The sequence below is a fragment of the Austrofundulus limnaeus genome, unplaced genomic scaffold, assembly GCF_001266775.1.
Source record: "Austrofundulus limnaeus strain Quisiro unplaced genomic scaffold, Austrofundulus_limnaeus-1.0 Scaffold20, whole genome shotgun sequence".
NCBI classification, from domain to species: domain Eukaryota; kingdom Metazoa; phylum Chordata; class Actinopteri; order Cyprinodontiformes; family Rivulidae; genus Austrofundulus; species Austrofundulus limnaeus.
This window is the reverse complement of record NW_013952422.1, coordinates 1,962,865-1,973,376: the sequence shown is the minus strand read 5'-3', so window position 1 is coordinate 1,973,376 and position 10,512 is coordinate 1,962,865. Positions and strand designations below refer to the sequence as shown.

The window sequence follows — 10,512 nt, the reverse complement described above, 5'->3', positions numbered from 1 at the left end:
CACACACACACACACACACACACACACACACACACACACACACACACACACACACACACACACACACATACTCGCACACACGCTACTGTACTGAATCTAAATCTGCAAATAATACAATGTAAACCACATTGAATTTACTGCTTCAAAACACTTGAATCAATATGAATCCATATTGTGCAAGAAACAAGTGTTAGCATTGTGCTAATTAGCGGCTTATCTACAGTCTAAATAACATAGAAAATTGCTAGCACAATGCTAATCTCTCCAACACTCATGCAGGAAAAACATGTTTTCTTGATAGTTTACAACACAAAAATTAAACTACACAGTTACACAAACGTTTATTACAATTACAATCAACTTACTACAACAGAGTATTAGGGCCACACAACGAGATTTTTTTTTATTATGAGATTAAAGTCATAATTTTACGAGAATAAAGTCATAATATTATGGGAATAAAGTCGTAATATTACGAGAAAAAAGTCCTAATCATAACACGTTTATTTCCCGTTCCTCATTTCCTCCTTATTTTCCCCACACCTGCTGTGTACAGCCATGTCTCTGTGTTTATAAAGTAGTCCATGATGACTCGGGCCACTGTTAGATTATTATGCTTCCATCCAAATTAGCTACGTGACAACTAAATCTGTCAATGCGTCCATTAATTACAACACATCTTCAGTTTATTGTCGTTTGCACAATTTCCGTGTCCTGCTGCTGATAATTTGATGCTAATTTGCTCAAAGATTAACTATTTTTAAGCAATACTAAAGAACAACTTGACAAGTTGCTCAACATTACTCATTTTAATGCAGTGGTAACGGCATGCTTGTGGGGGCTGGCCCTCCAGGTTGGGAGCCACTGAACCAGATTACAGCTTCTTAGCATTTAAATTTTTTTTCCTTTCACAGGGGGATTTGCGGCGCATGTGGTCCGAGCCTTTCCACGCCAAGACCAGCAGCTCTCGCTTCCTGGAGGTATGATGTAGCCACGGCGGATGAAGAACCAGCGTGGGGAAGACTGCTGATCTTTTCCCTTTTGTCCGGGGCGGGGTGGGGGGCAAGAGGAGGAAGGAGAGAGGGCGCACGCTCACAGTGAGGCCATGTCGTCGTCACATCTTCATGCTTTCCACCAATCTGTGAAACCCCCTCCGAAAGGACACTGTGTGGATCACAACGCCCCGTCCCCCCACCACCACCACTACGACTCATTTATGGTCCTGACATCCTGCCTGTTTCATCTCCGCTTCCTTCTTTGCTGTTTATTTCCTCTACATTACAGCACATCCTGTCTGTGCTGCTTTTGTTTTGCCTCCCTCCAACTTTTTCTCCCTTTTCCCCCCATTTTTGTAGTTCGTCTCATCGACTGCCTCCCGCTCACACGGATTGTCTCATCTGTCTGGCCTCTTCGTTCTGTTTTTTTTCCTCTCCTGATTCTTTTCTGTGTATCTTTGATGAACTAAAGGACCAGGCCTCCTCCCCGCCGCACATCTCCCTCCCTACTCCCTCCTTTTTTTTGTGAACTTACAGTTGTGAGACTTGGCTGGGGTTTCTATGTATTTTTTAGAATTGTCGTGGTCATTATAAATAATGTTATTAAAACGGACAAACTCAGAACAGATGAGGAGGAGCCGAAGTGTCGCAGCGGCACGGAGCGGTGCCCGGGAGCAGCGACGCTGCTCAGGAGAACGAGACTCTTTTTTTCTCTCTCTCTCTCTCCTTCCATCTCAATCTTTGTCCCCCCAGTTTCCTTCCTGTGTTACATCATTCCTCCACGATGACCGCCCCCCAACCCATCTCCCTCCAGGTGCTCCTGCCCACCCTCCTCCTCCGATCATCTGCTGACCCTCCTCCCCCAGCCCCACAGATAACTATGTATTTTATTTAGAAAAGTTTTATTCTTGGCATATAAAGAAATGATGCATTAAAAATTGTTAAGCTGCCTCCCCTCCTGCATCCCGTCGGAGGGGTCGCTTTTATTTGTATATATGTGTACACATGTATTTGCGGTATCTTTTGAGTTTGTGTTTGTGTTTTGGACGCATGTTGAACAGGGTGGGAAACTGACGTCGGCCAGCAGCTGGATTTTTACTACGTTTTGGTCGCATCCGACGAGGAGCAGAATCCGGTCTTCACACTTAAGCAGCTTGTGTAATAGAATCATGGCATACGTTTTCCTTTCCTTTTTTCAAAAAATAAAAAACAACGGGTGCTGCTAGATGGCAGTTTTCCACCCTCTTGTTGAAGCGTGTGTGTGTGTGTGTGTTTGTGTGTGTGAATGAGCAGAACACATAACAAACGGTTGTTTTACTCGGTTTTAATTTGCAATCATGTTTAAAACAGTGACAATAGTCAGGTTTGCGTTGAGCTGTGTGTCGGATCAAAGGGTGTCAAAGTCATGAAACACTTTGTCTTCTTGTATATAAAAAGAAATTGTAGAAAACTCCAGAGGTCATTTTTCTTTTTAGTTTTTTTTTTTTTTTCTGCAGAAGAACTTTGTTTTTACTGCAGCAGAAATGTAAACAGTGTTTCCTCTTCTTTTTTTTCCTCTTCCAAATAAATGAATGTTAAATAAGTTTTCCAGTTTGCTACTTTTACTTTAAAGCTACATCATTCGCCATTCTGTTAAATTCTAAATTTAAATCCATTCATGTGAAAACATTAAGAAGGCAACTCAGATTTTCCAGGTAACCAAATGTTCTCACCGTGTTTTTGTCAGCAGATTTTATAAATGTCAGTCGATGAAAACCTGACTGTTGTGATTCTAAAGCTGAAGCTTGTTGATGCATCTGGTAGGAAGACGGAATGTTGAAAACTCAGATTATGTATTTAAAAATGAATAAATCTAACCTGAGATGTCTATTTTATACCAAACGTTATTTTTTATTTTTGTTAATAGCCGATGCAAACTGGAAACATGATGGTTGGAAATGGGAAGAAACGTCATTAACTCTGTTGCTGTTTTTTATTTTTTATATATTTTCTGGCCGTGCATGATGAGTGTACAGGTGTATCATTATGCCCAGATTGCATTAACAGGGCTACTGCCGTTCTGAGCTCTGCAGGCCGACACCGAAGCACCGGACCTCAGCCTGCAGCTTCATGGACTTCCTCTGACCTGAAGACTGGATCCTGCTGAGTTTTGGAATCTACAGACCCCCTTTCACCACTTCATGGACGTGGCAAGAAAGCATATAGATTTATACGCATATGTGTGCGTGTGTGTGTGTGTATACATATATAAACAACAGATGATCATGCTGATAAAGTTTTTTATAGAGTTTTTTTTAGCCTCTTTGTATTTTTTTCTTTAAAATGTAAGTTCTGTTTTTCTCCCCTTCAGCAAAGGACTTGAACTGTTTGATATTCTGAATGAACTCTGTATAGAAGAAAGGTGAATACAAAATAAATAAATTAAAAACTGTGTTAGTGAAACATGAATCCTGAAACAATTTCACCTTTAAAACAGATCGTCTCCTTAAAAGTCCCAGCCCACCTTTTTTTTTTTTTGTCCCGCTTCTGTCCCTCATTCAGGATTCTGCTGTAAATAAACATGACACTAACTGTAACGACAGCCTGTCTGTTTCTTTATTCTCAAACTTTTTTAAATGTTGCTTTTAGAAGAGGCTTGTGTTTATTATGGATTATTTAATTTAATTTTTTTGGTTCCATACAGGCTCATATAGACTGAGGCATTTACCAAACTGTTTTAATGAGTGAAACTGTAGGCAGTGCTGGCTCTAACCATTTTGGTGCCCTGGGCGAGTTGAAGCCCCCCCCCACTACTTTACTATGGTAAACTTAGATTTATTTTTGCTTCAAACAAACATATATCACACAACAAATTAAATGACTAAATAAAGTAAATATAATTAAATCAAATGACATGGGTAAACAAAAGACCCTGTTCACAATTTGTGCAAAGATTTAGAAGGTCCTCTCTTTTTGGAAAATATAAGTCTGATTTTACCTCATAAGGTCCTCGGCTGACAAACTCAGTCCTCACTGTGTCAGAATGGATGTCAGCAGGATTACTAGTAGGAGTTGTTTATTTTTCCTGTAATACCTCATTATAGTTTTTTAAGACAAAGCTAATTGAAATGGGCGCTGAGCAGAGTTACAACCAGGGATGGCAAATAACTTTTTTTCCTTCTGCAGTTCGGTGCCCCCTCCAGCAGATGGCGCTCTAGGCGACCGCCTGGTTCCCCTATAAGAGCCGGCTCTGACTGTAGGTTCCTGGATGATAAGACCTATTAAGTTCTTATTAATGAGCATGATTGACTGCAGCTGGTATTGTCTTTGCTTGCATATAGTTGTTTTTTTATTTCTATGGAGGTAAATTTGTGTTTTTATTATTCAATCAAACAAAAAGCATCTTCAATCAAAAAAAATAATTTCAATCAAAAATATTTTTTCAACCAAACAAAAAATAAATTCAATAATAAAAACACAAATTTACCTCCATATATTTCCCCCAGAAATTTTAAGACCTTTGAACACTGGGAAAATTCAAATAAATCAATGAACTTATGATGTTAAGGAAACCACCAAGAAGAGGAAACTGCTGGAACACAAATGAAGCGAGTTTTACGTCGCTGTGGACTGAGAGGGGGCTGCTCTGAAACCGACATCTTCAAGGTCAGCCCTGGAGAGGCCAAGTGCCTTCAGTCAGACAAAATAAAATTGTAACTTTTTGGCCGCTCTTGTTTGAAAGGTTTTTCCTAACGCTGCACTAATTGTCAAGCATGGTGGTGGAAGCATCATGCTGTGGTACTGGTGGTTGAAATAAAAGAAACAGGCTGTCTCCAAATTCTTCCAGCTTCATCAAAAAACAAACAAAAACAAACAGCTTTGAACTTGGATTTTGCTGGGTACTAGCCTACTCTAACCAGCAAAAACCCAAAAACGGGGAAAACAAAAACAAGTCTGATTGAATAAGTCAGGCAAGTTTTAGACTTTTGGTTTTAGATTTTGTAACAGCCTGATTAAAACTGAGTTTAAATTAGGAAAATAGTTAGTTTAAATAAGCTTTACCAATTCCGCGCAGGAGTGATCATCCAGGCAGATTTTATGATTTGGTGAATGTAAACCTGCTGGAAAAGGTGAATGAAGACTCCAGATTTTATTTAAACAGATTTTTAAGCAGAATCTACTTGTTTTGTAACTACTGCCAGTTAATTCCCAAAATCAAGCCTTTAGATTTGATTAATGGTGAAATAGAATTTATTCTTTTTTTTCTCAGTCCCAGTAATTTTAAAACCTTGTTTGAGGCATCTTTACCTACAGGTATTTTATTATTAGCATTTATTAAAAAAATAAGTCGGCAGTTAAGAAAATACACAAAATGTAATTTACCCAGAAATCTTCCTTGTTCTCTTAAATAATTTAATTTAGAATCCACAATTTCCTGCAGTCTGAAGCTGATTTATCCTGCCTTAAAGCTAACAATTACATTTGGTTTTAAATGAAAGGCCTGTTCTAATGTCATTCAAATGTTTTGTTCCTTAAAGTGTTATAATATTAAGAAAATTTCATTTTTTTTATTATGTAAGCCATTTATTCAAATTAAATAAATACATTTTAGTGTTTTGTTAATTCAGTCTCCTCCAGCAGGTAGCGCCAGAGCACAAATATCTGAAAACACTTGTCAGGCAAATCAAGCAGGTGTAGCTTTCCATGTTTCAGTTTTCAGACACCATTATGCTCCTGTATGCTCCTGGGTTTTGCAAAGCAGCTCCGTGATTCATTTACACCTAAATGCTCACAAACAGCAGCAAAAACCCTTATTTCTATACCGACAATCCTGCAGACAGAAAGGAGGGAAGCTGCAGAATCATGAAGTGAGAGACACAGAAGTCACCTCTTGATGGAGAAGTGAAAGGAAGGAGCGCTCTCATCAACGTCAGGTAATTGGTTCCTGCAGGGCACCTGGGAGAGATCTCATGAGCCTTAATGAGAAAAAGGGGCTGCCTCAATGACACACCAAACATGCTGAGTCAAGAGTTTGGAGGGGCTGCAGGATGGGAATGAAATCCATGAATGTTTGAATCTATGCTGGATGTGAGGCATTACAGAAGCGTGGAGACATGTCTGAGGAAATAATTGCTCATGAATCTCCTTTTTAATGAGAAGATGTGACAAAACTTCATTTTGATCTCTGGTTCACATGAGGAACTGAAGCATTTATTGTTACTATGATTTTAAAGTCCGTGCCTTAGCTTTGAAATAAAATGTGCAAAACATAACAGAGATCAGTGGGATTTTAGTGAATGAGCGAGGAAAACCCAACCTTTCTTGAAGTTTAAATGAGTAAGCTGGACTTTACATAAACTGACCTGGCAGTCTCAAAACTTTTACAGATTTTACATAATCTCACATGAACTTTTATGATTACTTTTGACGTCACGCTAACTTTAGAGCAAACGAACTTTGAGCAAACAAACTCTTTTTACTCTTTCAGGTGCATTAACATATAAAACATCTGCATGACATCCCCCAGACCACACAGAGTTCACAATCAAACCTATATAAACTTCAATGTATTCTTTTCACAACTGAAAATAAAGTTTTGTTAAAACCTGACATCTCCAACAGAAAACTCTGTAGGAGCATAAAGCCTCACATGTGGGACCATTGGGGTCTTCTTCCGCTCACTGTTCAAGAACTTTTCAGCTCTGACTTCTCGTTGTCCCACAGCGACTTTTTATTTGAGGCTTATTTTTCAGTTTGTCTGCCTCTCTTTAACAGAGACGCAGGTGTGTGGGTCACTCTTTTTGGCTTTGGTCTTGTTCTTTGATTAGTTTTGATCTTTTCTACAGTTTAAACAGTGGGTTTCGGGCAGCAGCTGAAATGTTTTAGTGGTTTTTGCTCCTCGGACTGTCAGATGAACGAGGAGCCTGACCCGCTGACTGACCGGCTCGCTGAATGGATGGATTGGCTGGATGAAGAGGCTGATGGGGGGGGTGAGGAGCAGGATGCAGTGTGTGTGTGTGTGTGCATGTGTGTGTGTTTGTACAAAGGGGAGGTGGGGTGTTGGTGGAAGGTCGCTGAGGTCAAGCCAGTTAGGGTCCACCCCTCGGCACCTATTGGCCAGAAGCCCTGATGGTTCCCGTGCAGCTTTGAAGCCCTGAAGTGGTCAGAATTCCATCATGGCCGTGAAGATTGTAGCATGTCGTTTGGAAGAGATTTTTGGCGAGATGGTCCTAAACTAAAAGCTTGGCGCTTGCCTGGAATGCAGGGTTTGTGTGTAAAAAAAAAAAAAAAAAGGAAAAAAAAAAGGCTTGAGGCTGATTGATCTTTTAACATTTCAAGCAGGCAGGTGATAGGGCAACCACAACGTGCTCAGGAGAGATAAAAGTTGCACTTAAAGCGATGCAAACCCAGGATCTTTACATTTTCTCCCATATTTTGCTCATAATTCAGATGCAATTAATTCTAAATTAATTTCTTTAAAAAAACTGTAAACTTTTTCTTTTAACACTGACTATAAACATTCTTCAATCTATGCGGAAACGTTGCAAACAACCTAAAGAAGTGCAGCCCATGCTTTAACATTTGCATACCGGGTGTTAAAATGTATTTAAGAGCTGCTGAAGCCAGTGCAACTGGTTTGTGGCGGTTTCTGTTTGGTTTCCACCTTCAGAGTTTATGTCAGGGTGACTTACATCACTTCCATACCTGCTCAGTATATTCAGACAGCAGCAGGAGTCAGCTCCTGTTCTGACGAGTGAGTGTATGAGCAGAAAAAAAACCATGATTTTGATTAGAAAACAGGTCATGTTAAAAAGTGTTGTCTTTTTATTCGTTTGGAAGTGACTCCTCTGTTGAATGGTGTGAAGGTTCCTCATGCTTCTTCTTCCTCTTCTTCTCCTGCTTCCAACCAGCCAGGCATTCCAGGCTTGTTTAAATAAGTCTTGCCTGCCTGGGCGCGGGTGGATTCCCCTCTGGCCCTTTGCCATTTGACCCCATGTGCATTCCGTATGTAAAGTGAGGAATTCCTCTGAAGTTCGGTTAATGGGGCTGAGGCTTTTTTTTTTTTTCATCTTCTGGACTCACCCGCTGGAAGGGAAAGCCAAGCTTGACGTAGCCTTAGCTGTGAGTTATGGATGAGGGAGGCTGCTGCTTGTTGGGGGTTAGAAATCAATGAATCCCAGCAAACAAAAAAAAAAAAAAGCCTCAGAGCTTCAGCTTCCAGCCGTCCTGCAGGAGAGGTGGATGTTGTGGAGAGGAAGCAGGTTTGACAACGTGGAGCTTGGTTCCTTATTTGGTTTGAAACTACTGCTGTAAAAACACACAATAAATCAAAAAAATGTGCAGAAAATTAAAAGTTTAATTGTTGCAATGTAACATATGAGCACATTTAATGAGCGAGTGTGAAAATAAAGGTTTTAAAGTCATTTACAGCAACATTTCGATTAAAACCTCTGCGGTTTAGTTTTGTAAAAGTGCAAAATGGCAAACTCCTTTTTCTGTTTTATACAAGTAAATATATAAATATCTTTACTTTGATTCCTCCTAATTAAACAAAACGATTCCTGTGTTTCCAGAGGGGCTGAAAAAAATGTTTTTTGTTTGAAATCACCCTCCAAAAATTGAAAATGAATATCAAAACAGCCAGCATTCAGATGGTTACATCACATTAAATTCTAAAAATACAGTTTCACTTTTGAAAAAGAAATTTTTAGGCAGCAGCAACAATTACCTCCCTATTTCACATTTATGGGCACCTTATAAACAATTCATTAATGCTGTGTAACTCTTTATAAATCAGCTGTAAATACATGTTTAGGTTATTCTTATTATCGTTTCACATTTTAACATAAGGTTTTTATGCTTGACTTCATTTCTGTTCATAGTTTTCTTTAAACACAAAATTCTTCTGAACAAAATCTTCTGTTTTTGACACATTTTTTAATCGTTTTGATATTTTTAAAGCAACTCGAGACAAAACTGTATTTATTTCTGTGGTGGAGAAAATGTTTAAATGTGAAACTTGTTTGTGAGTGTGAGAAAAGGAACTATTATCCTACTTTAAATGTTTGTTCCTCTGCAGATCTCGACCTTAAAAGACGAGGACTAACCCAGTTAACTTGTTTTGTGTATTAAATTGTTTGATTGCATTGTTTTGTTCTAGAAAGGTCCAGTTTGCTGCTTTTCCTCTTGTAAAAATCTGTGAAGAAACAGCTGCAAACCTGCAAAAACTGAACTGAAATAGTGACATTTTCTACATTTTTCTTTAATAAAAAACAGCAAATCAGATAAAAGTCTATTTTTATTTTTTGTTTTTTTCTAAAATCCACTTTAGAATCATTTTTAACACAAACACGGTTAGCTTTGCTGAATGTTTACTACCATCTAACTACAATTAAATTGTTTTTTTTTCCTGTTTTTCTCACAACAGTCCTGAGTCGAAGCTAAAGAAGGAGCAAAGAGTCATGTTGTGGTTACTTATTGTTTCACACATCCTAACCTTTGAACCTTTAGGTCTTTAGATAATAAACCACATGGGACATTTTTGTAGTTGTTGTTGTTGGTTTTGCTCAGCCCTCCTCAGGTGAAGCGGCTGCAAAGCGAAGGAAGACGTGGCCGACGAAGATGGAACCGTGGGTTCCTGTGTTTGGTTGGAGGAGCAGTAAAAAGTGAGTGCCACCCACACAGCTGGAATGTCACGCATGCAGTCCATAGAGTCTGTTTCAGGAGGGGTGTGGGGGGGTGGAGGTGAGGTGAGGAACCCTCTGTGGAGGAGCCTCAAGGTGGGGTCTGCTGCTCCAACTGCCTGAGAAAAGATGAAGCAGAAACCCCGCCAAAAGCTTCTCCTTCAACCCCCTATTTCTTTTTTCTTTCTCTCTCTTTTTTTTTTTCGTTTTTGTCCTCATGGTGGGAAATTATCAATGACGATCCATCAAGGATGTTTGGTCTTCGGCCGCCCAGAGGAAATGTGCAGGGGAGATGTGAGATGGAGGAGTGGGGGGTTGGGAGAGGTCAGAGGGCAGAGGAAGAAAGGAGGTGCGTTTTCGGAGGATGGGGGGAGTAAAACGAAAAAAACGAGGGAACAATGACTCCCATGTTTAAAAGGCTTTTCTCAGCCCCATGACACCTCAGTCAGGCAGCAGTTTGGAGTCAGGCCTTTCACCAGGGAGTGGTCCTCTGTGGCTCTTTGCCCCCCAGGCTGAGGGAGAAACATTTCTGCAAAACATCGCTCTTTTTTTTAAATTCCTCTTTTTTTTCCCTGTCATACAGAAAACAACACAATAGAGTTGTTTTCTGCACACATTTTAGATTAATCCTAATTTACAAGGTGAATAAAAACATGTTGGAGGTAAACATTAGTTGTAAGAAACAATTTTAACACACAAAAAAACAACAAATTAAACATATTCAAACATGTTTTTAGGTTTAAAATGTTGTTATTAAAGTTATAGATTTAAAATTGTAAAAAGGCTTTAAACTCACCGTCAGGCTGGAGACAGTGTGTTTTAGTTTATCAGACTTTAGTCAACTGAAACTGATT

General features: G+C 39.3%; 1 protein-coding gene across 1 annotated transcript in view; it reads left to right on the top strand.

Moving 5' to 3' along the window:
• sppl3 (signal peptide peptidase 3) overlaps nt 1-3,437 on the top strand; it is a 36,278-nt gene extending 32,841 nt beyond the window's left edge. The window contains exon 11 of the mRNA XM_014003826.1: nt 915-3,437. Within this exon, the coding sequence (XP_013859280.1) occupies nt 915-986 (72 nt within the window). The 3' untranslated portion in view covers nt 987-3,437. The remainder of the gene's footprint in view (nt 1-914) is intronic.
• The last annotated feature ends 7,075 nt before the right edge of the window (nt 3,438-10,512 follow it).